The 27,924-nt window shown below is 55.1% G+C and overlaps 2 protein-coding genes, 2 long non-coding RNA genes and 2 pseudogenes across 4 annotated transcripts; 4 read left to right on the top strand and 2 right to left on the bottom strand.

Moving 5' to 3' along the window:
* The first annotated feature begins 36 nt into the window (after positions 1-36).
* LOC149913690 (uncharacterized) lies at positions 37-4,174 on the top strand. The gene is made up of 2 exons (XR_016461047.1): positions 37-1,349; positions 4,057-4,174. It is a non-coding gene; the product is annotated as an uncharacterized LOC149913690 (long non-coding RNA).
* Positions 4,175-5,519: 1,345 nt separating this feature from the next.
* On the bottom strand, positions 5,520-8,937 carry LOC149913689 (uncharacterized). The gene is made up of 3 exons (XM_090129238.1): positions 7,278-8,937; positions 6,646-6,757; positions 5,520-6,348 (listed from the first exon to the last, which is right to left on the bottom strand). Exons 1-3 carry the CDS (start codon positions 7,675-7,677, stop codon positions 5,796-5,798), a joined length of 1,065 nt encoding a protein of 354 aa, XP_089985364.1. The 5' UTR covers positions 7,678-8,937; the 3' UTR covers positions 5,520-5,795.
* Positions 8,842-10,169, top strand: LOC149913688 (uncharacterized; annotated as a pseudogene).
* A 6,077-nt stretch (positions 10,170-16,246) lies between these two features.
* Positions 16,247-19,706, top strand: LOC149913687 (uncharacterized). Its single transcript, XR_016461041.1, has 2 exons — positions 16,247-17,106; positions 19,589-19,706. It is a non-coding gene; the product is annotated as an uncharacterized LOC149913687 (long non-coding RNA).
* Positions 19,707-21,327: 1,621 nt separating this feature from the next.
* On the bottom strand, positions 21,328-24,469 carry LOC149913686 (uncharacterized). Its single transcript, XM_090129243.1, has 3 exons — positions 22,810-24,469; positions 22,178-22,289; positions 21,328-21,880 (listed from the first exon to the last, which is right to left on the bottom strand). The coding sequence occupies exons 1-3, from the start codon at positions 23,207-23,209 to the stop codon at positions 21,328-21,330; spliced, it is 1,065 nt and encodes a 354-aa protein (XP_089985369.1). The 5' UTR covers positions 23,210-24,469.
* On the top strand, positions 24,374-27,535 carry LOC149913685 (uncharacterized; annotated as a pseudogene).
* Positions 27,536-27,924: the final 389 nt, after the last annotated feature.

The raw sequence follows: 27,924 nt of genomic DNA, 5'->3' as shown, positions 1-27,924 counted from the left end.
GGCACAGGCATTAAACAGCACAGAGCTTGTCGCTGGGGAGAGGCTGTGCGTTGTGTATGAAGGGAGAGATGGAGGAGGGGTTTGAACAGCGTTGTGCAGGAATGGAAAGCTGGTAAGAGAAACGGTGTGTGTTCTGAGAGCAAGGGCTGTACAGCTCATCTCTGTGTTCTAACAGGAAATGCACGGCAGAGCTCTCTGCTCTCTGTTCTTTCTTGCAAGGTTACTGCCCTTCAAAGTGCTCTGTGGATTGGCATCACGATGACAACCCAAGGATGGCAGCAGGAGATGCAGCACAGCCCTCTCCAGCAGCAACGTGCATTGATTCATCTTGCTAATTCTCAAAGGAGAAGGTGTGTGTAGCTTCCAAAGTTGGTGGCAAGATAGCATCTTGTGAAGGCTTTGGGGCTCTTCCTCTTCCGCATCCTAAGGCAGTGAAGGAGTTCCCTTGCTGTGTGGGAATGGTTCCTGTGCAAGGGCACGGTCGTCAGCCTGTAACAGATACTGAAGGTGATGGTTTTGTGTCTGCAATTATGGAGTTGGCCTTGTAGTGGCAGTTGCACCCACTAACATGCAGCTCTTTCTGACACAGGCAGCTGAATGGGCAGCGGTACTGCAGCTTCTCTGGCAGTCTTGCAGCTACGTCAGGAAGTAGCAGATGTGGATTTGAAAGAAGAACTCCGTTCCTGGGACGTTCCCCTGTTCTTCCCCTAGCCGTCCCCTTGCCCCAGCCCAGATTCCCCTTGCATTCCTGTAGGTGTTCCTTCCATCCCCCATGGCTGCCCCTTGCTTTCCCCAAGATAACCCATTACCTTTCCTTTACAGCCCACCCATAATTCCCTCAGAGCCCCGACACCTCCCTCCTCCCTCAATACTTTCCCTGCAAGATCCCAGTAGCCCAGCACAGACCCCATTTCCTCTTAATGACCTCCTCAGACTAGGAACTTCTCCACTACAGCTGGCCAAAAACCTCACAGACCTCCATAGCCCCCAGCAGCACCCCATATTCCCCACTAGACTCCAGCAGACCCCCATTATTTCCTCCCTCAGATCTCCCTTATCGCCTCCAGGGCTCCTTAGCAACGTCAGAGACCTCCACAGTCCTTGACAGGACCCCTGCCACTATTCCAGGACCCCAATAGCCAACCTGGGCCCCTCCTCACCCCCTTCTCCCTCCAGAACCCATACAACCAAATAATACTGGGGCAGGGGCAGCTGCTGCTGGAGAGGAATGTGGAGCTGCAGCACTTCCTGCACAACACAGATGTGGGTGAAAGTGATGTGGGAGCACTGGGGATATGGGCCACAGGCTGCAGGAGCAGAGTGCTGCGCAGGAGAAGGCAACGTGTGAGGTAAAGGTGGGACTTGTGGGTGTGGGAACGTGGGGTGGCATGGGGATGTAGAGGGTCTGGGGTCATGTGGGGAGGGGTTTGGGGTGAGAATGGGGGATGTGGGGTGGTGCTGGAATGCATTTTTTGATTTCTTCCTGAGAGGGGATTGGGGTTCCCTGTGGCCCAAAGGTGGGGCCCTGATCCATAACCCCACATGACCCCAAAACCCCATAGAGCTCGGCATGACCGCAAGGCTCCACATGACCCATATCCCTGTGAGCACTACAACCCCGGATGAGGCTGTGGACAGTGATGGGTCTGTTCTGGGGTCGTTCAGGGGACGCTACAGGGTGGCTCTGGGGTCGCTGTACATCAGCTGCCTATAACATCTGCTGACCCCCGGCTTGCCCCCATCTTGCTGGGCAAGCTGGGAGTCCGGGGGGCTATGGAAGAGGTTCCATGATCAGAGCAGATTCACCACCAGCTCTGTGTGCGGGAACATCAACCCCACTGAGCTGTGGCTGTGTCCCATAGCTGCCCCATTTCATAGCAGCCCCAGAGCCATCCTAGAGCAGCCCAGAACAGCCCCATCACTGCCCACGGCCCGTGGCCAGCAGCAGTTCCACCACCAGCGGTGTGTTGGGTAAAGGCAGCTCCTAGGTGTGGCTGTGCCCCATAGCTGCCCCAAAGTGCCCCTTTGGGGTCCTCCCATCCGTGTCCTTTGTCTGTCCCACAGCTTTGTAGGGCTTCCCCCATCCCTGCAGATCCCCCCAAGTGCCCATGGGCTGTGCAAGAAACGCTCTCATCACTGCTCTTCCATCAGGCACAGCTCTCCCTGCAGCAGCAAAGCTCATCTGTTATTGCTATGGCTTCTCTGCACTCTCCCTCCTTGTGGTGAGGGAGAAAAGGCGCAGCTGCTCACTGAGCTCCTTCTGCTCCTGTAGCTCTCCTCCCTTGGCAGTCCCTGCTCTCCTGTTCCCTCTTGGCTGGGGACTGCAGGCTCACAGTCTAGGCCACGCATCCGCTCTGCTGTTTCTCTAGGTGAGGTCTGTGGCCAACCTGGTCCTTTTGGTGTGATTGTTTTCTTTCCTATGCAGACAGGCAGGCAGGATTTCTGACAGCTGTTGCCATTGCTGTGTCTCATGCTCTGTCCTGCACCTGTGCCTTCCCTCGTGTGCAGTCTCCACCTTCCTTTGGTCCGAACATCCTGGTCCTGCTGTGCTCTGCTCAGCATCTGTCTGCTGAACAACAGCACAGCTCTCACTCTGATCCTACTTATCCTGCTATCCGTGCAGATGTTAGAATGTTTCCTGACCGTAACAGCTCAGCACAGCCGTGCTGACCACAGCAGGGTGCAGCTTCTTGTTGCAGAGTCCCGTAGCGGTGGGTGACCGTGCAAAAGGGGAATCCCACCGCTGCTGTTCTCCATCCTTCTCCTTCTGCACCACCATGCATTCCTTCCTCCTCGTGCTGCGCTGCCATCAGAGCTCTTTGTCCATTTCTCGGGGTCTTTGCAGTAATTGCTCCAAGACCTGATGTTGGAGCCATTTCTTTACCACTGTCCCTACTGCTCCAACGTCCCCAGTCTGGGACGCCTTTTTGTAAGGAGGTCTGCTGTTCCTTCTGCAGCTGACTTGGATTTCTTCTCCCACTGTCCCCATTAAGGAGTTGATTTCCTGCAGTCCATCCCAGCTCTATCCCTGGTTCAAGTCTCCTTCGTTGCCACGCAGCACCCAAGCTCCAGCCCCTTCCTTAGTCTCGGTGGGATCGCTTTGTCACCAAACCTTGTGACAGGTGTTTCCCTGCAGAAGCATTCATGTCCTCCTTCTGGCTCTTTTGGACAGTTCCCATCTCTCCAAACTGAGGGAAACGGCTGCAGCCCACCCCATGTCGCCTTTGGGGCAGCTCTGGGGCAGTCCCCCCCCAAGGAGAAGATGCCTTTTCCCCACACACAGATGGTTCTATGGCCACATGGGGTTAGCACAGGAGGTCGTGGGTCACAGGGGGGTCATGCAGGTCACAGAGTTATGGGGTGACGTAGGGTCAGATGGCACTGCACAGATTTATGTGGTCATATGGGGTTCTGGGTCAGAGCAATGGGGTCAGAAGGGATGGTAGGGTCAGGTTGGGTGATAGGGAGTTACGGGTCTCAGAGTGTTATATGGTGGGGGTGAGGTGGGGGCAGGGATCCCAGAGTTCTGGGGCCACATGGCAGTGGGTCGCAGCGTGATGGGGGCAGGCAGGGTCAGGGAGTCCCAGGGTCGTGTGGGGGTATGGTTCACACAGGGCTGTGGGTCACACGCTGCCATGGGGTCACGCACACACAGGGTTATGTGGTCATCTTGGGGTTTGGCTCATGTGGGGTCATGGATCGTGGCCCCACCTTTGGGCTACAGGGACCCCCAGTCCCATCTCAGGAAGAAATAAAGGCATTCCACTGCGACCCACTGCGTGATGGGGGCAGGCAGGGTCAGGGAGTCCCAGGGTCGTGTGGGGGTATGGTTCACACAGGGCTGTGGGTCACACGCTGCCATGGGGTCACGCACACACAGGGTTATGTGGTCATCTTGGGGTTTGGCTCATGTGGGGTCATGGATCGTGGCCCCACCTTTGGGCTACAGGGACCCCCAGTCCCATCTCAGGAAGAAATAAAGGCATTCCTACACCGCCCCACCTTTTTGCCTCAAACCACTCCTCACATCCCACCCTTCCCTCTTTGTCCCCATAGCCCCATGAGCAAACCTCATTAGGAGATGCCTTGGATGAAGATGGACTGCAGAGTGCTGCCTTAATGTGCTATTAATGCCGGGGGAAATATAAATTAATAAATAGACTCATTAAATGTACTTTGGGCTCTTCCACTTTACATGCACTCCTGATAGCTCTCCAGCTATCTGTACAGGTTCTGAAGACTTGAGGAAGATGTCAGGAAGGCACAAAGCACTTGAGGGCTCTTGGGGTTGTACTGGTCTCCTTGGGGTGTTTGGTGCTGAGTCCATCATCCTCCAGTGCTGAGAGAAGACTGCACAAAGTGCTCAGGAAGATAAAGTTGGAAGGAAGTTTCTGGGAGTATGAATGGGCCCCGCTGAGAGCCATTGCCAACACGGCCCCCAGGGACTTGTTAGAGCAGATCATTGGAAGCCATGATTACAGGGAGACAAAGGCGCTGTGCTGGTGGCTGTGATGCTGAGAACAGCATCCTTTGCCTTATGGAGCAGCAAGGCCAAACCCTGATGCCCAGACCTTTGGAAGGGAGATCCTGTCCCTTATGCAGGATCGAGACTATTCCTGGGGCAGTGGGAGCCTTTGCATGGGGCACAAGGAGGCCACGAGAAGATCAGGGCACACAGAACACCAACAAAGAACACACCTCCATGCTGACAGCCCTCACAGCTGGCAGCCAGCCCCTACGTGAGGGTAGGGAGGGCTGGAACCAGGCTCCACCCTTTGCCAGACAAGTGAATTGCTTCCACCTGTCCTCCACAGCAGAACAAGGCCTAATGAAGATCAAAGGCCAGTCGGCTGGGGGCAGCCTGCCAGGCCTGCTCTTCTTGGTGCTCTGCCTGGGCAGTTGGAGTGCTCCACGAGGCAGCTGTGGCAGCCTGGATGGTCTGCCTTGGGGCTGCGTGGAGCAGCTGCACTCAGGCCTTGAGGGAGATCCGGAATCTCTGGTGAAGCTGGCTGACTGGCTGGGGAAGCCTTCCGAGGCCTGAAGCCTCCTGGCCGGCCAGTTGGGCCAGGCCGAAAGCCGGCTGGCCGTTCAGGGGAGCACTGCCAGGCGAGAGGTGGCCGGCCGGCTGGCCCATGGAGCTCTGCATTTGCAGACCTCTCCAAGCCGGCCAAAGGGGCCCTGCCAGGCCAAAAGCCCGTAAGTTGTGATCCAGATAAGACAGAAGAGACTGTGCTGGATTTCCCTGGGCATCAAAGCACCGTGAGACGCTCTGATGCCCTCTCGCAATTCTTTCTCCCTCCACCAGCACAAGAGCTGGCGTCAAAAGGCGCAATGACACTGTCACAGGCGTTCTGGAGGTTTTTAAAGGGTAGGCCCCTGATAAGGCTTTATTGATGGTTTTGCCCCTCTACATTTCACTCTAGATCTCCTTGTTGGCCTGGAGAAGGGAAGGCAACGGGGTGACCTCCTTGCAGCCTTCCAGTACATAAAGGGAGCCTACAAACAGGAGGGGAGTCAACTCTTTGATGGTGTAGCTAATGGCAGGCCAAGGGGAAGTGGTTTTGAGTTGAAGATTGGATGCCAGATTGGATTGTTCTTTCCAGAGAGAGTGGTGGGATACTGGAACAGGCTGCCCGGAGAGGTTGTGGATGCCCCGTCCCTGGAGGTGTTCAAGGCCAGGTCGGATGGGGCCCTGGGCAGCCTGGTTAGTATTAGATGTGATGCAGATGGGATTCACACATCTGTTTTGCTGCCTCCAGTGGAGCTCTGTGTGTCGTGGGCACCCCATGCCCGCATCAGCGTGGGTAGGGTGTGGCCTTCCTGCGGACTGGGGGTTTGGTCTTTGGAGGCTGGCACTCGGGAGACCCCGTTTCTTCTTTTATGGGTGGCAGCAGTCCAGGTCGGGTGATGGAAGACTCCTCAGGCAGCCTGGACTCCCCACGAAGTGGTGATGCTGCCATCTGCCCCAGTGCATCCTGCACTGTCCTGATCTTCCTTGCCCTCTGCCTGAGAAGTTTCACCGAGTCACAAGTCAGTGGGAGCCTGGATGGTCGGCCTTGAGGCTCTGTAGACTCAGCCCTTGTGGAAGATCTTCTTGAGTCGCTTCTGAAAGGTGTTGCTGGCCTCAAGGTGATCTGAGGGGGTGCGGCCTTGGCTGTCTGCAATTTTTGCACCGCATCCTCACGATGGGCTTTTCCTGCTTCCTGCACTTCATCAAGGAAGCTCACGTGTTTGGTTCCCAGTGTTCGGCGCTGGTCTTGTTTGCTTGATGGTACTGCCTCCCCCTGCAGCTCGCAGGTCACCGGCTGCTCTTGGGCTTCAGACGCCCTCCGGATGGGTGGCAGCGGACTGAAAGGACAGAGCGGGAGGGGTCCGCGTGAGTGGCTGATGGCTTTGGGGCCGCATGCTGCAAGCCTGAGCCAGGAGCCTTGGCTGCAACGCAGCCCTCCCCACAGACAGCTCAGCGGCTGCCCCGTGACTCTCCTGGGATGCGGAGAGGGGGGCTCCTGGCGTCCCCATCCCAGCACGGTGGGTGCTGCGTTCAGCACTGTTGGGCGGCCACCAACAGTGACCCTTTGGGGCTAGGGAACGGGCTCTCGCTGTGTCACCCCCATGCACATCCCAGCCCAGAGCCTCCAGCCTCACCTGGCCTTGGAGCTCTCCTTCAGCAGTGAGCTCCTTATCCTTCTGAGGTGTCCTCCATCAACGCTGTCTGTGCTCAAGCGTTTGATGAAGGTTGGACGGTCAGCAAATCTCACTGGAATGGAGAAGGCAGAGGAGATTCACCGTAAACCCTTTGGCTCACTCACAAGGGGCTCTCAGGCCTGTTCCCAGAACATCTGAGAGGGACGCTCTGCTCCCCCCACTGCTGACATCTGCACCGCCTTCGTACCCTTCCTGACACCATCCCTGGCCCCACTCCTCCTCTCTGCAATTCAGCTCTGTTTTGGGACTGCATTAGTGACGTTGGCTTTGGGAAAGAGGAGCTGGGTGGTGACGATGAGGTGGCAGAGTGACTTTTGGGGACCGTATCCTTCCACTGGGGGAGGGCAGGGCCTAAGATCCGCACATCCTCCTGCCATAGCCAGGGATGGGGGCACGTCACGCTCAGCGCCTTAGTTTGGGAGAGGCCAACAATTCCTTAGTTTGGGAAGAGGCCGTGCTGAGCTGGCGTGAAGCTTTGACACAAGTCAGAGCCCTTGGCTGATGTTCAGCAGGGGATTTCCCATCTCAAGTATGCTGCCCGTGCCGCGGAAAGGAGCTGGCAGCTGCTTTACCTTTCTTGCCCTGGACGAGAGGTGGCAAAGTCTCTTCTTTCTTTGGTTTCTCCGGACCAGGGAGGCTTCGTGAGGACCTGCGTCTTATTGCGGGCGGTGGTTTGGGAACAAACTCCATTTGAAACCTGTACGTGACGAGAAGACAGCAACCGGTGTGACGCAGCGCTCCAGCAATCCTTGTTGCTCTCTGGTTGTCTGCTCCCAGGCACATTTTCATGCTGCATGAAGCACATGACTTTCTAAAGTCTTCAGCAGCATCAGTCGGGATAAGTGAGGGGGAAATAGTTTCAAAAGGCAGGAGGGAAGATTTAGATTGGATATAAGGAAGAAGGTTTTGACAGAAGGGTGGCAGGCACCGGAACATCTTGCCCAGAGAGGTGGTGGGTGCCCGGATGGGCATTCAAGGTCGGGCTGGACCGGGCTCGGAGCAACCTCATCTGGCGGTAGGTGTGCCTGTTCCCTGCAGGGGAGTGGGACTAGGTGCCCTTTCGGGGTTCCTTCCAGCTGAAATCCTTCCATGACTGTAGGACATATGCTCATGGGCAGGACAGTCGTGGACACAAGGAGCAAGCGTGATGGAATGAGAGCTGAGCAGCTGCATCAAGCAGCAGCTACAGCCACCAACATACTCACTTGGGAAAGACGACAAGGCAGCCAGAGAGCGCCAGGGAGGCCACCGGTGCCATCCGGGACACCACCGTGTCCAGCAGCCAGGGGGCCTGCAGGGGAGAAAGGGGGAGGATGTGGGATGTCCTCGTCACGGCTGAGGTCCTGGGGACACGAGGAGCCCAAGGCGGGGAGAGCTGACAGCAGCACAGCACTTGTACGGCCTGAGCAGCTGGCCAGATCCTGGTGGGCCGTGTGCGGGCACAGCAGGTGTCACAGCTCTGCCTGGGTCATGGAGAAACTACAGCTCACCTTGAAAGCAGCTCTTCTGAATTTCTCTTTCCCTGACAGCTTCTCGAGGAAGTCGTAGTAGAATTTCATTTGGAAGGTCAGTCCGTCAATGAGGAGCACGCCGATGTCCTTGAGGACAACGGCAACGTTCTCCCCATTCTGCAGGCAGCCGGAGAGCAGGGACACGGTGCTTTGAATGCAAGTCCGGAGTGTCTGCCAGCTCAGAGAAGCAGCTGCGGCCACCTTGCTGTATTTCAGCGGCTCCACCTTCCTATGGACTGAAAAATGCGAGGGACGGAGTTGATGATACGGGTGGTTTTCCACAGGTTCTTCCCTAGAAGTGCTTCTGGTGGACATCAGCCAGAACGGCCCCATATTTGGACGGGCTGCTCAGAGGGAGAGGTTTGCTTTTGAGAATGGAGGTGGTGGCCGTTTGCCCTGTCCATGAAGCCAGCAAAAGTTTAATCCCCCCTCCTACCTGGCAGGGACTCCCTGTGGGCCTTGAGGTGGTGCGTGGCTATGAGGTTTGTAGCCAGGTGAAACACGGGCCACTGCAGAGTCACCGTCCCGTCCTCAGTCCGGATGTCTTTGGAGATGGTGTCAAAGAAGCCAAAGGTGGGAATCCAGACCCCCTGCAAGTGGGAGAGAAAGGAAGGGCGGAAGGGTTATGGGACGGCTGGAGGAAGAGCCGAAGGGGTCCAAGGTAGGGACAGCCCTCTGCCGCTGTTCAGAGGCACAAGCCAGGGCATCGGGAATGGCTTTGGGAAGGGGCTGCGCAGTCCTCTCCTTCCCCTCGCCCTCCCAAATGCAGCACAGCAGGCAGGGCAGAAGCAGCCTCGTGGGATCCAGAGGCTTCCAGAGACAGGCATCAGCCCTGAGATAGACAGTGCCCGGCACAAGTGATCGTGCAGGAGTTGCAGGAAGCCCGTGGGATGCCCAGGAGAGAAATGTGGGGGCAGTTTCCTGCTTTCTGTGGAGGGGGAGACTCAGAGGAAGTCCAGGCTGAGCTGGATGGGGAGAGGAGGAACCCGACAGCCAACACACCTTCTGCAGCAGCAGCTGCTCCCGTACGTAGGCGGCCACCGCATCCCAGACGGCAACTCGCTCTGGAGGGCAAAGGAAAAGCAGGTCACACTCTGCATCTGCCGCTTCCCAGCACCGCTACCGCTGCCAGGCAGGAGCGAGGTGGCAGATGGAAAGTGTCATCTCGTGCCAAGGTTGGCTGTGGACCCGTGTACCTTCGGTGTCGGCGCGTGTCGGTCTGGAGGCACGCCTCGCTGCGGGGCCGACCTCGCTCATCCCGTTCCGCCTCGTGCCGGCGGCTTGCTCCTTGTTGGCGCCAGCCATGCCGGAGCTCATCCTTCAGATGCGTCTGCTCTCTGCCAGATGCTCCTTCAGGATGCAGGACCCACCAGCGTGCTCTGCCTACATACCCCTCCCGGGTGCCCGTGTCACAAACGTCGCCATGGTGACGCGATGACAGCGTGGCCGGTGCTGGCCGCTGCCCATTGTGATGCTGGCACCAGCAGCCTGCTGCCCGCCCCGGGTGGGAGCGCTGACCGCTCACTGTTTTCTCTCTCTCCTTTTCTTTGCTCTCAGTGTAGTATTACTTGTTTTCCTTTAGTGGCCGTTGCCTGAAGTGATGTTCAAGAAGGAGATACGGAAACAAGTACTGTTCCAAAGTACTCTACCCGTAACGCTGATGACCTGTGGTCAGAAAGTTGCTTAGTTTTGCCTGGAAGTCGTTGATTCCTTGTTAGAACGCTCCATAAATTAGCCGGCATTGATCCTCTGTGTCACAGTCATGACTCCATGGCTCCCGCGACCCTGCCGGGCAGGGAGTGCTTTGTTTGGGGGATCCCAGAGATTTGCTTTCCTCACAGCCTTCCAAGCAGGATGAGACATTTCACATGGACATTGTGGGCAGGATCACCTGAAGGAAGGAAGAGGAACGAAGAGGGGATATCGGCTGAGTTAAGAAAGCGGGACGTTGGATTGGATTACATCAGATTTGTGAACAGAAAGTAGAACCCGGGATCGTAGGGGTTGGAAGGGACCAGCGGGGGTTCACCACGTTCACCACCCCTGCCAAAACAGGTTCCCAGCAGTAGGTTGCCAGCTATCACTTGTCTTTGTACAATTTCTGAGCGGACGTCACTCTGTGGTGTCTGTGGGAATGGAATGTTGTTTCTGCATTAGATACTAAAAAGGGCAACTGGTTTGTAGAAGAACTTTCCTCCTTCCGAGCTTATCTCTATGCAAGGGAGGTCAAGCAGATATCCAGAAACAATAACCAAGTGTGGAGTGAGGGTCAGACGTTAATTAATTAATTAGAAGTTTACACTTAGCCAGCAGAGATCTATGTTTGTCCAGTGTTTGTATGTTTAGTGAAGCGTTGAGAAGATTGGGAACCTAAAGTATTCAGCCAATGAGGAACTGGGGGAGAAAGAGAGAAGCATCGGGCAATAGGGAATAAAAGATGTAACGCTGTTTTCTGAGTGCTGTCCTGCTTGCAGGAGGCCCCTCCATTGCAATTGCAAATAAAATCTGCTTTATCAGAGATATCGTCCTGATAAAGTGTTTGGATATTTCCAACATACATCATTGAATAGCTTGGATTGGTAGGGACCTTAAAGCCCATCAAGTTCCAACCCCCGTGTCATTGTCCTTGCCTTGAGCATGGGGCATCCACAACTTCTCTGGGCAATCTGTTCCATTGCCTCACAACCTGATGTTAAGGACATTAGGAATTCCCTCCTAACATCTAATCTTATTTTCTCTTTTAGTGTGTAACCATTTTCCTTGGGCCTATCACTGTCAAAGATGTTTTTTTTTCTGTTGTTTTGTTTGTTTGTGTGTTTGTTTTGAGGCTGTAGGTGTGAAAGATGTTATGTAATGTCAATAAAACTGGAACAAAGAACTGAAGAGAAAGATCCAAATCACAGAAAATGTGCCAACACACCTCTCAGTTTCTAAACTGCTTTGGGGCCTGGTTTCTCTCCTTATTGGAAATACCAGTCTTTGAGGAGATTTATTGTGTCACTGTTTTCCAGAACTGTGTTTGGAGGACACAAAAGCATTCAGGTGCTGGGACACAGGCAGCTGCTAGCCCTGCTTGGTCTCACCTCTGTATTTGATCTCCCACTCCCTGCAGGTGTTTCCAGCTCTCCTGAATAAATGACCATGGCTAAGGTCGTGTTTTCTGCAGGCAGTGTGGGCATGTGCCCTTCCCACTGCTCTCCAGATTTCCCCCTCCCTTTGCTCTTTGTTCTTTCAGATACCTCCCAGCTATCTGGTTACTCTAGGAGCTCCCATAAGTTGGAAACTTGGGCCATCTCAGAAGTCTAATGAATTCTTTACTCAACTTCTTATTTGTGTTTGTATGTACTTTCTCTGCCAAAAGTTCTTCTGGCACCGAAATTCCCCCTGGAAGGCAGACAGCTTGAACATGGCATCCAGCTGAGGAGAGTGTTTTACTGTTCATTCAATTGCATCGTGTTGATTCCCATTTGTTGGCAACAAGGAGGAATCCCTCTGTGCCCATGTGCAGCTGGTTCTCTGAGGAAGGCAAGTGGGAGTTGATGCAAAGAAAAGCAACGCTGAGCTGCAAATTTCAGAGAAGACTGATGTGAGGAAAAGGGATGAAAATCCCACGGGGCCAATGTGAGCAGTAATGGGCTTGGGAGGCTGAGGAGAAAGTCTGTCCACACAGTGAAAGAGCAAACCTCATTAGGAGACGCCTTGGATGATTACTGTCTGCAAAGTGCTGCCTTAATTTGCTTTTAATACTGGAGAAAATATAAATAAATAAAGAGACTCGTTAAATGTACCTTAGGGTCCTCCTCTTTAAGTGCACTCCTGATAGCTCTCCAGTTAGCTGTACAGGTTCTGAAGACTTGAGGAAGATGTCAGGAAGGCACAAAGCACTTGAGGGCTCTCGGGGTTGTACTGGTCTCCTTGGGGTGTTTGGTGCTGAGTCCATCATCCTCCAGTGCTGAGAGAAGACTGCACAAAGTGCTCAGGAAGATAAAGTTGGAAGGAAGTTTCTGGGAGTATGAATGGGCCCCGCTGAGAGCCATTGCCAACACGGCCCCCAGGGACTTGTTAGAGCAGATAATTGGAAGCCATGATTACAGGGAGACAAAGGCGCTGTGCTGGTGGCTGTGATGCTGAGAACAGCATCCTTTGCCTTATGGAGCAGCAAGGCCAAACCCTGATGCCCAGACCTTTGGAAGGGAGATCCTGTCCCTTATGCAGGATCGAGACTATTCCTGGAGCAGTGGGAGCCTTTGCATGGGGCACAAGGAGGCCACGAGAGCCCAGTGCCACGAGGACAGCGTGTCCCCTCACGGTTCTCTGTACCACAGACACCATCCACGGCCTGCTGGACAAAGACCTTGGCTCCGTCAGGGCCTTCCAGCGTTGCCAGCCCCTCAGCCATCTCCACCACGTGCTGTCCTACACTGTCCCATGCAGTCTGCACCCGTTTCCCTGCAGGACGTCGGCACCAAGCCTGCTTCCCACCACAGCATCTCCCTGCCTGGACTGCTGCCCCTGACCTCAGTGGCTGTTCTTTGGAACACACAGCTGTGGGCTGATCACAGAGTGACTCCGGGTGACCTCAGGCATCACAGCACTGCCCTCAGATCCCACATCCATATTCCCACAGCCCAGTCCCAAATCTCACATTCCGAGCCCACAGTCAACATCCCAACCCCGCATCCTACAGCCCACATCCCAATCCCAGTTCCAAATCTCATTCCCAGACCCTCATCCCAAGCCCATCACCCACCTGTCAATCTCAATCCCTCATCCCAATCGCAATCCCACATCCCCGATCCCAATTCCGATCCCAATCCCATCCCCTATGGCAATACAGAGCACCCCGAGGCCCCGCCCCCACAGCCGCTCCGCCCCGCCCCCGGCCTCTCACTGGTCGGCGACACTTCCGGTCCGTTCGCGCCTCTCATTGGTCGGCGGCAGTTCCGGCCCGCCTCCGGTCTCGGATTGGTCGGCGGCAGCGCCGCCGGCTCCGATTGGCTGAGGCGCCGAGCGCGGGAGCGGCCGTTGCCTCCGGCTCGGAGCCCGCCGTCTTTCCTCTCCGACGCCGCCGGTCCCGCAGGCGCAGGCGCAGGCGCTGCGCGCCGGAGCTGTGCGGGCAGCACCGAGACGGAGCCGCGGCACGACGGGAGCGGTGCTGAGGAAAGCGGCACAAGCCGGAGGTGTGCGGGAGAACGGCTTGGGCCGGGGCCGGGGAGAGGAACCGTGCGCGGGATGCGGGGCTTTGGGACGGCTGAAGGACTCGGGGCCCGACCGCCGCAGCGCTGCTGCCCGCATCCGGGCCGTGCCCCCCCGAGGCCTCCGGCGCTGCTCCCGGTGCCCCCCGGGGCTGAGGTGAGCTGTGGGTCCGAGGGGCGGTGGGGGAGATCCGGGGGGATGTGGGAGTTTAGGGGCTGTTTTGGCTACAGGGGGGCTGTGGGGTAATATGGGGTTTGGGGGGGTATGGGGTAATGTGGGGGAATATCGGGGATGTGGGGGAGTGTCGGGGGATGTGAGGGTATAGGTACTGTGTGGGGAATATGGGGTTGGGGGGCTATCAGGAGGGATGTGGGGCTATGAGGCGCTTTAGGGGGGCTGTAGAGGGATATAGGGCTGCGTGGGTGATAGGAGGGTATGGGGCTCTAGGGCTTCGGGGGCCTTAGGGGTGGATATAGGGGTTCGTGGGGCTATAGGGTGCTTTATTGTGGCTACAGGGAGATTTGGGGCAATAGCAAGCTGTGGGGACTCTAGAAGTAGTATGGGGGATATGGGAGAAAAGGGGGCTATGTGGGGGATAGAGGGGGATATGGGGCTATAAGGCACTGGGGGGGCTTTAGGGGGTGTTTTAGGGCTATAGAGAGATATAGGGTGCTATGGGAGCTGGGGGGGCGTGGGACTGTCGGTGGCTATTTGGGGAGCTATACAGTTGTAAGGGAAGATCATAAGGGGATATGCATGGGCTATCAAAGTGTTACGGGGGATATGGGAGTATAGGGGGCTTTATTGTGGCTATAGGGTGTTATGGGGCTATAGGAAAATGTGGGGGGACTATAGACGGGTTATAAGGGGATATGGGAGGGTTATAAAAGACTGGGGGGCTCTTGGGGGAATCTATAAGGGGAAGTGGGATGGCTATAGGAGAGTTCTTATGGGATATGGGACTACAAGGGGGTGTATGGGGGATATGGTTCTCTAAGGGGCTGTGTGGGGCCATAGGGTGATAGGGGGCTCTAGGGTGGGCTCTACGGGCTGTGGGGCTAGAAGGCTCCCCCCTTCCTTTCATAGAATCACCAAGGTTGGAAAAGACCTAAAAGATCATCCAGTCCAACCGTTCACCCACTACCAATAGCTCCTACTAAACCATGTCCCTCAACACAACATCCAGTCTTTGCTTGAACACCCCAGGGTCGGTGACACCTCCATGGGCTGTCCATTCCAGTGCCTGATCACCCCTTCTGAAAAGTAATACTTCCTAATGTCCAGCTTGAATCTCCCCTGCAGTAGCTTGAAACCATTCCCTCTGGTCCTATCACTAATGACACGAGAGAAGAGGCCGACCCCCAGCTCACTACAACCTCCCTTCAGGAAGTTATAGACCTTTAAAGGGTTAATGGGACTATAGGGGTTTGTGGTGGGCAATGGGAGGGTCTATAGGATGATAGGGGGCTGGGGAGGGTCTATAGAGAGGGTTATTATGCTATGGGAAGTTTTGGGGGGACGTAGAGGGGCTGAGGGGGGCAGTGGGGGAATATAGGGAGATATGGGCCTATAGGAGGTGTATGGCAGATGTGGTTCCATAAGTGGCTGTGTGGGGCCATAGGGTGATGGTAGGCTATAAGGGGACGTTGGGCTAGAAGGCTCACCCTCCTCTCCCACCCTATAACCTATCCATAGGTTTAACCTATCCATAGCAGGGTGGCTGAAATGCCAGTCGTGAAACTTAAATCAGAACTGAAGTTTGATTGGAATAGAATAGCACTGTTTTGTGGTCTTAAATCTGACACGTGTTTTCTCCTTGGGCTTCAGGTACAGATATAGTTTCATAATGGCTTTGGAGAAGGTTTCACTATCCAGTCTCCTGATCAGGAAGAAAGAAGAAGGTTTTTGGAGGACTTAATCACGAGTGGAGCTGCTGCTGAACCTCCACTTCCAAGAAGCAGGCAGGTGAGGACGTTGTGCATCTCAGCCTTTCCTCACTGCAAGGTACCAGCGACTCAGTCTGTGCTGTGTGGTGATTTTCCATCAGCACTTCTGCTTGTGCCTGAGCACCAGGCATCCAGGCATCTGTATTTCCTCCCTCAGACCTCCCTTACCAGCTCCACAGCCCCCCTAGGATCTTGTTCCCCTTCCAGCTGGCTCTGAAGAGCCCTTCCATTTTTGAGAAGGCTGCCGGTTTAGTTCAGCATCTCCTGATGTGTCACAGAGATTCAGGGCGTTCAAGAAGACGCTTCTTTAAAGTGCTTAAGATGGTGAATTCTGCCAGACAGAGCGCTTGTCTAATTAACCCTCTTAACCGCAAGGTTTCTTCTGTAGGTCCCGATGATGGCACAGGCATTAAACAGCACAGAGCTCGTCGCTGGGGAGAGGCTGTGCGTTGTGTATGAAGGGAGAGATGGAGGAGGGGTTTGAACAGCGTTGTGCAGGAATGGAAAGCTGGTAAGAGAAACGGTGTGTGTTCTGAGAGCAAGGGCTGTACAGCTCATCTCTGTGTTCTAACAGGAAATGCACGGCAGAGCTCTCTGCTCTCTGTTCTTTCTTGCAAGGTTACTGCCCTTCAAAGTGCTCTGTGGATTGGCATCACGATGACAACCCAAGGATGGCAGCAGGAGATGCAGCACAGCCCTCTCCAGCAGCAACGTGCATTGATTCATCTTGCTAATTCTCAAAGGAGAAGGTGTGTGTAGCTTCCAAAGTTGGTGGCAAGATAGCATCTTGTGAAGGCTTTGGGGCTCTTCCTCTTCCGCATCCTAAGGCAGTGAAGGAGTTCCCTTGCTGTGTGGGAATGGTTCCTGTGCAAGGGCACGGTCGTCAGCCTGTAACAGATACTGAAGGTGATGGTTTTGTGTCTGCAATTATGGAGTTGGCCTTGTAGTGGCAGTTGCACCCACTAACATGCAGCTCTTTCTGACACAGGCAGCTGAATGGGCAGCGGTACTGCAGCTTCTCTGGCAGTCTTGCAGCTACGTCAGGAAGTAGCAGATGTGGATTTGAAAGAAGAACTCAGTTCCTGGGACGTTCCCCTGTTCTTCCCCTAGCCGTCCCCTTGCCCCAGCCCAGATTCCCCTTGCATTCCTGTAGGTGTTCCTTCCATCCCCCATGGCTGCCCCTTGCTTTCCCCAAGATAACCCATTACCTTTCCTTTACAGCCCACCCATAATTCCCTCAGAGCCCCGACACCTCCCTCCTCCCTCAATACTTTCCCTGCAAGATCCCAGTAGCCCAGCACAGACCCCATTTCCTCTTAATGACCTCCTCAGACTAGGAACTTCTCCACTACAGCTGGCCAAAAACCTCACAGACCTCCATAGCCCCCAGCAGCACCCCATATTCCCCACTAGACTCCAGCAGACCCCCATTATTTCCTCCCTCAGATCTCCCTTATCGCCTCCAGGGCTCCTTAGCAACGTCAGAGACCTCCACAGTCCTTGACAGGACCCCTGCCACTATTCCAGGACCCCAATAGCCAACCTGGGCCCCTCCTCACCCCCTTCTCCCTCCAGAACCCATACAACCAAATAATACTGGGGCAGGGGCAGCTGCTGCTGGAGAGGAATGTGGAGCTGCAGCACTTCCTGCACAACACAGATGTGGGTGAAAGTGATGTGGGAGCACTGGGGATATGGGCCACAGGCTGCAGGAGCAGAGTGCTGCGCAGGAGAAGGCAACGTGTGAGGTAAAGGTGGGACTTGTGGGTGTGGGAACGTGGGGTGGCATGGGGATGTAGAGGGTCTGGGGTCATGTGGGGAGGGGTTTGGGGTGAGAATGGGAGATGTGGGGTGGTGCTGGAATGCATTTTTTGATTTCTTCCTGAGAGGGGATTGGGGTTCCCTGTGGCCCAAAGGTGGGGCCCTGATCCATAACCCCACATGACCCCAAAACCCCATAGAGCTCGGCATGACCGCAAGGCTCCACATGACCCATATCCCTGTGAGCACTACAACCCCGGATGAGGCTGTGGACAGTGATGGGTCTGTTCTGGGGTCGTTCAGGGGACGCTACAGGGTGGCTCTGGGGTCGCTGTACATCAGCTGCCTATAACATCCGCTGACCCCCGGCTTGCCCCCATCTTGCTGGGCAAGCTGGGAGTCCGGGGGGCTATGGAAGAGGTTCCATGATCAGAGCAGATTCACCACCAGCTCTGTGTGCGGGAACATCAACCCCACTGAGCTGTGGCTGTGTCCCATAGCTGCCCCATTTCATAGCAGCCCCAGAGCCATCCTAGAGCAGCCCAGAACAGCCCCATCACTGCCCACGGCCCGTGGCCAGCAGCAGTTCCACCACCAGCGGTGTGTTGGGTAAAGGCAGCTCCTAGGTGTGGCTGTGCCCCATAGCTGCCCCAAAGTGCCCCTTTGGGGTCCTCCCATCCGTGTCCTTTGTCTGTCCCACAGCTTTGTAGGGCTTCCCCCATCCCTGCAGATCCCCCCAAGTGCCCATGGGCTGTGCAAGAAACGCTCTCATCACTGCTCTTCCATCAGGCACAGCTCTCCCTGCAGCAGCAAAGCTCATCTGTTATTGCTATGGCTTCTCTGCACTCTCCCTCCTTGTGGTGAGGGAGAAAAGGCGCAGCTGCTCACTGAGCTCCTTCTGCTCCTGTAGCTCTCCTCCCTTGGCAGTCCCTGCTCTCCTGTTCCCTCTTGGCTGGGGACTGCAGGCTCACAGTCTAGGCCACGCATCCGCTCTGCTGTTTCTCTAGGTGAGGTCTGTGGCCAACCTGGTCCTTTTGGTGTGATTGTTTTCTTTCCTATGCAGACAGGCAGGCAGGATTTCTGACAGCTGTTGCCATTGCTGTGTCTCATGCTTTGTCCTGCACCTGTGCCTTCCCTCGTGTGCAGTCTCCACCTTACTTTGGTCCGAACATCCTGGTCCTGCTGTGCTCTGCTCAGCATCTGTCTGCTGAACAACAGCACAGCTCTCACTCTGATCCTACCTATCCTGCTATCCGTGCAGATGTTAGAATGTTTCCTGACCGTAACAGCTCAGCACAGCCGTGCTGACCACAGCAGGGTGCAGCTTCTTGTTGCAGAGTCCCGTAGCGGTGGGTGACCGTGCAAAAGGGGAATCCCACCGCTGCTGTTCTCCATCCTTCTCCTTCTGCACCACCATGCATTCCTTCCTCCTCGTGCTGCGCTGCCATCAGAGCTCTTTGTCCATTTCTCGGGGTCTTTGCAGTAATTGCTCCAAGACCTGATGTTGGAGCCATTTCTTTACCACTGTCCCTACTGCTCCAACGTCCCCAGTCTGGGATGCCTTTTTGTAAGGAGGTCTGCTGTTCCTTCTGCAGCTGACTTGGATTTCTTCTCCCACTGTCCCCATTAAGGAGTTGATTTCCTGCAGTCCATCCCAGCTCTATCCCTGGTTCAAGTCTCCTTCGTTGCCACGCAGCACCCAAGCTCCAGCCCCTTCCTTAGTCTCGGTGGGATTGCTTTGTCACCAAACCTTGTGACAGGTGTTTCCCTGCAGAAGCATTCATGTCCTCCTTCTGGCTCTTTTGGACAGTTCCCATCTCTCCAAACTGAGGGAAACGGCTGCAGCCCACCCCATGTCGCCTTTGGGGCAGCTCTGGGGCAGTCCCCCCCCAAGGAGAAGATGCCTTTTCCCCACACACAGATGGTTCTATGGCCACATGGGGTTAGCACAGGAGGTCGTGGGTCACAGGGGGGTCATGCAGGTCACAGAGTTATGGGGTGACGTAGGGTCAGATGGCACTGCACAGAGTTATGTGGTCATATGGGGTTCTGGGTCAGAGCAATGGGGTCAGAAGGGATGGTAGGGTCAGGTTGGGTGATAGGGAGTTACGGGTCTCAGAGTGTTATATGGTGGGGGTGAGGTGGGGGCAGGGATCCCAGAGTTCTGGGGCCACATGGCAGTGGGTCGCAGCGTGATGGGGGCAGGCAGGGTCAGGGAGTCCCAGGGTCGTGTGGGGGTATGGTTCACACAGGGCTGTGGGTCACACGCTGCCATGGGGTCACGCACACACAGGGTTATGTGGTCATCTTGGGGTTTGGCTCATGTGGGGTCATGGATCGTGGCCCCACCTTTGGGCTACAGGGACCCCCAGTCCCATCTCAGGAAGAAATAAAGGCATTCCTACACCGCCCCACCTTTTTGCCTCAAACCACTCCTCACATCCCACCCTTCCCTCTATGTCCCCATAGCCCCATGAGCAAACCTCATTAGGAGATGCCTTGGATGAAGATGGACTGCAGAGTGCTGCCTTAATGTGCTATTAATGCCGGGGGAAATATAAATTAATAAATAGACTCATTAAATGTACTTTGGGCTCTTCCACTTTACATGCACTCCTGATAGCTCTCCAGCTATCTGTACAGGTTCTGAAGACTTGAGGAAGATGTCAGGAAGGCACAAAGCACTTGAGGGCTCTTGGGGTTGTACTGGTCTCCTTGGGGTGTTTGGTGCTGAGTCCATCATCCTCCAGTGCTGAGAGAAGACTGCACAAAGTGCTCAGGAAGATAAAGTCAGGAGGAAGTTTCTGGGAGTATGAATGGGCCCCGCTGAGAGCCATTGCCAACACGGCCCCCAGGGACTTGTTAGAGCAGATAATTGGAAGCCATGATTACAGGGAGACAAAGGCGCTGTGCTGGTGGCTGTGATGCTGAGAACAGCATCCTTTGCCTTATGGAGCAGAAAGGCCAAACCCTGATGCCCGGGCCTTTGGAAGGGAGATCCTGTCCCTTATGCAGGATCGAGACTATTCCTGGGGCAGTGGGAGCCTTTGCATGGGGCACAAGGAGGCCACGAGAAGATCAGGGCACACAGAACACCAACAAAGAACACACCTCCATGCTGACAGCCCTCACAGCTGGCAGCCAGCCCCTACGTGAGGGTAGGGAGGGCTGGAACCAGGCTCCACCCTTTGCCAGACAAGTGAATTGCTTCCACCTGTCCTCCACAGCAGAACAAGGCCTAATGAAGATCAAAGGCCAGTCGGCTGGGGGCAGCCTGCCAGGCCTGCTCTTCTTGGTGCTCTGCCTGGGCAGTTGGAGTGCTCCACGAGGCAGCTGTGGCAGCCTGGATGGTCTGCCTTGGGGCTGCGTGGAGCGGCTGCACTCAGGCCTTGAGGGAGATCCGGAATCTCTGGTGAAGCTGGCTGACTGGCTGGGGAAGCCTTCCGAGGCCTGAAGCCTCCTGGCCGGCCAGTTGGGCCAGGCCGAAAGCCGGCTGGCCGTTCAGGGGAGCACTGCCAGGCGAGAGGTGGCCGGCCGGCTGGCCCATGGAGCTCTGCATTTGCAGACCTCTCCAAGCCGGCCAAAGGGGCCCTGCCAGGCCAAAAGCCTGTAAGTTGTGATCCAGATAAGACAGAAGAGACTGTGCTGGATTTCCCTGGGCATCAAAGCACCGTGAGACGCTCTGATGCCCTCTCGCAATTCTTTCTCCCTCCACCAGCACAAGAGCTGGCGTCAAAAGGCGCAATGACACTGTCACAGGCGTTCTGGAGGTTTTTAAAGGGTAGGCCCCTGATAAGGCTTTATTGATGGTTTTGCCCCTCTACATTTCACTCTAGATCTCCTTGTTGGCCTGGAGAAGGGAAGGCAGCGGGGTGACCTCCTTGCAGCCTTCCAGTACATAAAGGGAGCCTACAAACAGGAGGGGAGTCAACTCTTTGATGGTGTAGCTAATGGCAGGCCAAGGGGAAGTGGTTTTGAGTTGAAGATTGGATGCCAGATTGGATTGTTCTTTCCAGAGAGAGTGGTGGGATACTGGAACAGGCTGCCCGGAGAGGTTGTGGATGCCCCGTCCCTGGAGGTGTTCAAGGCCAGGTCGGATGGGGCCCTGGGCAGCCTGGTTAGTATTAGATGTGATGCAGATGGGATTGACGCATCTGTTTTGCAGCCTCCAGTGGAGCTGTGTGTGTCGTGGGCACCCCATGCCCGCATCAGCGTGGGTAGGGTGTGGCCTTCCTGCGGACTGGGGGTTTGGTCTTTGGAGGCTGGCACTCGGGAGACCCCGTTTCTTCTTTTATGGGTGGCAGCAGTCCAGGTCGGGTGATGGAAGACTCCTCAGGCAGCCTGGACTCCCCACGAAGTGGTGATGCTGCCATCTGCCCCAGTGCATCCTGCACTGTCCTGATCTTCCTTGCCCTCTGCCTGAGAAGTTTCACCGAGTCACAAGTCAGTGGGAGCCTGGATGGTCGGCCTTGAGGCTCTGTAGACTCAGCCCTTGTGGAAGATCTTCTTGAGTCGCTTCTGAAAGGTGTTGCTGGCCTCAAGGTGATCTGAGGGGGTGCGGCCTTGGCTGTCTGCAATTTTTGCACCGCATCCTCACGATGGGCTTTTCCTGCTTCCTGCACTTCATCAAGGAAGCTCACGTGTTTGGTTCCCAGTGTTCGGCGCTGGTCTTGTTTGCTTGATGGTACTGCCTCCCCCTGCAGCTCGCAGGTCACCGGCTGCTCTTGGGCTTCAGACGCCCTCCGGATGGGTGGCAGCGGACTGAAAGGACAGAGCGGGAGGGGTCCGCGTGAGTGGCTGATGGCTTTGGGGCCGCATGCTGCAAGCCTGAGCCAGGAGCCTTGGCTGCAACGCAGCCCTCCCCACAGACAGCTCAGCGGCTGCCCCGTGACTCTCCTGGGATGCGGAGAGGGGGGCTCCTGGCGTCCCCATCCCAGCACGGTGGGTGCTGCGTTCAGCACTGTTGGGCGGCCACCAACAGTGACCCTTTGGGGCTAGGGAACGGGCTCTCGCTGTGTCACCCCCATGCACATCCCAGCCCAGAGCCTCCAGCCTCACCTGGCCTTGGAGCTCTCCTTCAGCAGTGAGCTCCTTATCCTTCTGAGGTGTCCTCCATCAACGCTGTCTGTGCTCAAGCGTTTGATGAAGGTTGGACGGTCAGCAAATCTCACTGGAATGGAGAAGGCAGAGGAGATTCACCGTAAACCCTTTGGCTCACTCACAAGGGGCTCTCAGGCCTGTTCCCAGAACATCTGAGAGGGACGCTCTGCTCCCCCCACTGCTGACATCTGCACCGCCTTCGTACCCTTCCTGACACCATCCCTGGCCCCACTCCTCCTCTCTGCAATTCAGCTCTGTTTTGGGACTGCATTAGTGACGTTGGCTTTGGGAAAGAGGAGCTGGGTGGTGACGATGAGGTGGCAGAGTGACTTTTGGGGACCGTATCCTTCCACTGGGGGAGGGCAGGGCCTAAGATCCGCACATCCTCCTGCCATAGCCAGGGATGGGGGCACGTCACGCTCAGCGCCTTAGTTTGGGAGAGGCCAACAATTCCTTAGTTTGGGAAGAGGCCGTGCTGAGCTGGCGTGAAGCTTTGACACAAGTCAGAGCCCTTGGCTGATGTTCAGCAGGGGATTTCCCATCTCAAGTATGCTGCCCGTGCCGCGGAAAGGAGCTGGCAGCTGCTTTACCTTTCTTGCCCTGGACGAGAGGTGGCAAAGTCTCTTCTTTCTTTGGTTTCTCCGGACCAGGGAGGCTTCGTGAGGACCTGCGTCTTATTGCGGGCGGTGGTTTGGGAACAAACTCCATTTGAAACCTGTACGTGACGAGAAGACAGCAACCGGTGTGACGCAGCGCTCCAGCAATCCTTGTTGCTCTCTGGTTGTCTGCTCCCAGGCACATTTTCATGCTGCATGAAGCACATGACTTTCTAAAGTCTTCAGCAGCATCAGTCGGGATAAGTGAGGGGGAAATAGTTTCAAAAGGCAGGAGGGAAGATTTAGATTGGATATAAGGAAGAAGGTTTTGACAGAAGGGTGGCAGGCACCGGAACATCTTGCCCAGAGAGGTGGTGGGTGCCCGGATGGGCATTCAAGGTCGGGCTGGACCGGGCTCGGAGCAACCTCATCTGGCGGTAGGTGTGCCTGTTCCCTGCAGGGGAGTGGGACTAGGTGCCCTTTCGGGGTTCCTTCCAGCTGAAATCCTTCCATGACTGTAGGACATATGCTCATGGGCAGGACAGTCGTGGACACAAGGAGCAAGCGTGATGGAATGAGAGCTGAGCAGCTGCATCAAGCAGCAGCTACAGCCACCAACATACTCACTTGGGAAAGACGACAAGGCAGCCAGAGAGCGCCAGGGAGGCCACCGGTGCCATCCGGGACACCACCGTGTCCAGCAGCCAGGGGGCCTGCAGGGGAGAAAGGGGGAGGATGTGGGATGTCCTCGTCACGGCTGAGGTCCTGGGGACACGAGGAGCCCAAGGCGGGGAGAGCTGACAGCAGCACAGCACTTGTACGGCCTGAGCAGCTGGCCAGATCCTGGTGGGCCGTGTGCGGGCACAGCAGGTGTCACAGCTCTGCCTGGGTCATGGAGAAACTACAGCTCACCTTGAAAGCAGCTCTTCTGAATTTCTCTTTCCCTGACAGCTTCTCGAGGAAGTCGTAGTAGAATTTCATTTGGAAGGTCAGTCCGTCAATGAGGAGCACGCCGATGTCCTTGAGGACAACGGCAACGTTCTCCCCATTCTGCAGGCAGCCGGAGAGCAGGGACACGGTGCTTTGAATGCAAGTCCGGAGTGTCTGCCAGCTCAGAGAAGCAGCTGCGGCCACCTTGCTGTATTTCAGCGGCTCCACCTTCCTATGGACTGAAAAATGCGAGGGACGGAGTTGATGATACGGGTGGTTTTCCACAGGTTCTTCCCTAGAAGTGCTTCTGGTGGACATCAGCCAGAACGGCCCCATATTTGGACGGGCTGCTCAGAGGGAGAGGTTTGCTTTTGAGAATGGAGGTGGTGGCCGTTTGCCCTGTCCATGAAGCCAGCAAAAGTTTAATCCCCCCTCCTACCTGGCAGGGACTCCCTGTGGGCCTTGAGGTGGTGCGTGGCTATGAGGTTTGTAGCCAGGTGAAACACGGGCCACTGCAGAGTCACCGTCCCGTCCTCAGTCCGGATGTCTTTGGAGATGGTGTCAAAGAAGCCAAAGGTGGGAATCCAGACCCCCTGCAAGTGGGAGAGAAAGGAAGGGCGGAAGGGTTATGGGACGGCTGGAGGAAGAGCCGAAGGGGTCCAAGGTAGGGACAGCCCTCTGCCGCTGTTCAGAGGCACAAGCCAGGGCATCGGGAATGGCTTTGGGAAGGGGCTGCGCAGTCCTCTCCTTCCCCTCGCCCTCCCAAATGCAGCACAGCAGGCAGGGCAGAAGCAGCCTCGTGGGATCCAGAGGCTTCCAGAGACAGGCATCAGCCCTGAGATAGACAGTGCCCGGCACAAGTGATCGTGCAGGAGTTGCAGGAAGCCCGTGGGATGCCCAGGAGAGAAATGTGGGGGCAGTTTCCTGCTTTCTGTGGAGGGGGAGACTCAGAGGAAGTCCAGGCTGAGCTGGATGGGGAGAGGAGGAACCCGACAGCCAACACACCTTCTGCAGCAGCAGCTGCTCCCGTACGTAGGCGGCCACCGCATCCCAGACGGCAACTCGCTCTGGAGGGCAAAGGAAAAGCAGGTCACACTCTGCATCTGCCGCTTCCCAGCACCGCTACCGCTGCCAGGCAGGAGCGAGGTGGCAGATGGAAAGTGTCATCTCGTGCCAAGGTTGGCTGTGGACCCGTGTACCTTCGGTGTCGGCGCGTGTCGGTCTGGAGGCACGCCTCGCTGCGGGGCCGACCTCGCTCATCCCGTTCCGCCTCGTGCCGGCGGCTTGCTCCTTGTTGGCGCCAGCCATGCCGGAGCTCATCCTTCAGATGCGTCTGCTCTCTGCCAGATGCTCCTTCAGGATGCAGGACCCACCAGCGTGCTCTGCCTACATACCCCTCCCGGGTGCCCGTGTCACAAACGTCGCCATGGTGACGCGATGACAGCGTGGCCGGTGCTGGCCGCTGCCCATTGTGATGCTGGCACCAGCAGCCTGCTGCCCGCCCCGGGTGGGAGCGCTGACCGCTCACTGTTTTCTCTCTCTCCTTTTCTTTGCTCTCAGTGTAGTATTACTTGTTTTCCTTTAGTGGCCGTTGCCTGAAGTGATGTTCAAGAAGGAGATACGGAAACAAGTACTGTTCCAAAGTACTCTACCCGTAACGCTGATGACCTGTGGTCAGAAAGTTGCTTAGTTTTGCCTGGAAGTCGTTGATTCCTTGTTAGAACGCTCCATAAATTAGCCGGCATTGATCCTCTGTGTCACAGTCATGACTCCATGGCTCCCGCGACCCTGCCGGGCAGGGAGTGCTTTGTTTGGGGGATCCCAGAGATTTGCTTTCCTCACAGCCTTCCAAGCAGGATGAGACATTTCACATGGACATTGTGGGCAGGATCACCTGAAGGAAGGAAGAGGAACGAAGAGGGGATATCGGCTGAGTTAAGAAAGCGGGACGTTGGATTGGATGACATCAGATTTGTGAACAGAAAGTAGAACCCGGGATCGTAGGGGTTGGAAGGGACCAGCGGGGGTTCACCACGTTCACCACCCCTGCCAAAACAGGTTCCCAGCAGTAGGTTGCCAGCTATCACTTGTCTTTGTACAATTTCTGAGCGGACGTCACTCTGTGGTGTCTGTGGGAATGGAATGTTGTTTCTGCATTAGATACTAAAAAGGGCAACTGGTTTGTAGAAGAACTTTCCTCCTTCCGAGCTTATCTCTATGCAAGGGAGGTCAAGCAGATATCCAGAAACAATAACCAAGTGTGGAGTGAGGGTCAGACGTTAATTAATTAATTAGAAGTTTACACTTAGCCAGCAGAGATCTATGTTTGTCCAGTGTTTGTATGTTTAGTGAAGCGTTGAGAAGATTGGGAACCTAAAGTATTCAGCCAATGAGGAACTGGGGGAGAAAGAGAGAAGCATCGGGCAATAGGGAATAAAAGATGTAACGCTGTTTTCTGAGTGCTGTCCTGCTTGCAGGAGGCCCCTCCATTGCAATTGCAAATAAAATCTGCTTTATCAGAGATATCGTCCTGATAAAGTGTTTGGATATTTCCAACATACATCATTGAATAGCTTGGATTGGTAGGGACCTTAAAGCCCATCAAGTTCCAACCCCCGTGTCATTGTCCTTGCCTTGAGCATGGGGCATCCACAACTTCTCTGGGCAATCTGTTCCATTGCCTCACAACCTGATGTTAAGGACATTAGGAATTCCCTCCTAACATCTAATCTTATTTTCTCTTTTAGTGTGTAACCATTTTCCTTGGGCCTATCACTGTCAAAGATGTTTTTTTTTCTGTTGTTTTGTTTGTTTGTGTGTTTGTTTTGAGGCTGTAGGTGTGAAAGATGTTATGTAATGTCAATAAAACTGGAACAAAGAACTGAAGAGAAAGATCCAAATCACAGAAAATGTGCCAACACACCTCTCAGTTTCTAAACTGCTTTGGGGCCTGGTTTCTCTCCTTATTGGAAATACCAGTCTTTGAGGAGATTTATTGTGTCACTGTTTTCCAGAACTGTGTTTGGAGGACACAAAAGCATTCAGGTGCTGGGACACAGGCAGCTGCTAGCCCTGCTTGGTCTCACCTCTGTATTTGATCTCCCACTCCCTGCAGGTGTTTCCAGCTCTCCTGAATAAATGACCATGGCTAAGGTCGTGTTTTCTGCAGGCAGTGTGGGCATGTGCCCTTCCCACTGCTCTCCAGATTTCCCCCTCCCTTTGCTCTTTGTTCTTTCAGATACCTCCCAGCTATCTGGTTACTCTAGGAGCTCCCATAAGTTGGAAACTTGGGCCATCTCAGAAGTCTAATGAATTCTTTACTCAACTTCTTATTTGTGTTTGTATGTACTTTCTCTGCCAAAAGTTCTTCTGGCACCGAAATTCCCCCTGGAAGGCAGACAGCTTGAACATGGCATCCAGCTGAGGAGAGTGTTTTACTGTTCATTCAATTGCATCGTGTTGATTCCCATTTGTTGGCAACAAGGAGGAATCCCTCTGTGCCCATGTGCAGTTGGTTCTCTGAGGAAGGCAAGTGGGAGTTGATGCAAAGAAAAGCAACACTGAGCTGCAAATTTCAGAGAAGACTGATGTGAGGAAAAGGGATGAAAATCCCACGGGGCCAATGTGAGCAGTAATGGGCTTGGGAGGCTGAGGAGAAAGTCTGTCCACACAGTGAAAGAGCAAACCTCATTAGGAGACGCCTTGGATGATTACTGTCTACAAAGTGCTGCCTTAATTTGCTTTTAATACTGGAGAAAATATAAATAAATAAAGAGACTCGTTAAATGTACCTTAGGGTCCTCCTCTTTAAGTGCACTCCTGATAGCTCTCCAGTTAGCTGTACAGGTTCTGAACACTTGAGGAAGATGTCAGGAAGGCACAAAGCACTTGAGGGCTCTCGGGGTTGTACTGGTCTCCTTGGGGTGTTTGGTGCTGAGTCCATCATCCTCCAGTGCTGAGAGAAGACTGCACAAAGTGCTCAGGAAGATAAAGTTGGAAGGAAGTTTCTGGGAGTATGAATGGGCCCCGCTGAGAGCCATTGCCAACACGGCCCCCAGGGACTTGTTAGAGCAGATAATTGGAAGCCATGATTACAGGGAGACAAAGGCGCTGTGCTGGTGGCTGTGATGCTGAGAACAGCAACCTTTGCCTTATGGAGCAGCAAGGTCAAACCCTGAT

Source organism: Phasianus colchicus, chromosome 35, assembly GCF_987193195.1.
Source record: "Phasianus colchicus chromosome 35, bPhaCol1.hap1.1, whole genome shotgun sequence".
NCBI lineage: Eukaryota > Metazoa > Chordata > Aves > Galliformes > Phasianidae > Phasianus > Phasianus colchicus.
Note: the sequence above shows the minus strand (reverse complement) of the source record. Positions and strands in the feature narration are given on the sequence as shown.

Coding starts and splice junctions, on each gene's coding strand:
- LOC149913689 (XM_090129238.1), bottom strand. CDS start 7,677: ATGCCCATCCGGGCACCCACCACCTCTCTGGGCAAGATGTTCCGGTGC. Junction 6,758..7,277: donor TCTCGTCCAGGGCAAGAAAG/GTAAAGCAGCTG, acceptor TCTCCATTCCAG/TGAGATTTGCTGACCGTCCA. Junction 6,349..6,645: donor AAGGAGAGCTCCAAGGCCAG/GTGAGGCTGGAG, acceptor CTGTCCTTTCAG/TCCGCTGCCACCCATCCGGA.
- LOC149913686 (XM_090129243.1), bottom strand. CDS start 23,209: ATGCCCATCCGGGCACCCACCACCTCTCTGGGCAAGATGTTCCGGTGC. Junction 22,290..22,809: donor TCTCGTCCAGGGCAAGAAAG/GTAAAGCAGCTG, acceptor TCTCCATTCCAG/TGAGATTTGCTGACCGTCCA. Junction 21,881..22,177: donor AAGGAGAGCTCCAAGGCCAG/GTGAGGCTGGAG, acceptor CTGTCCTTTCAG/TCCGCTGCCACCCATCCGGA.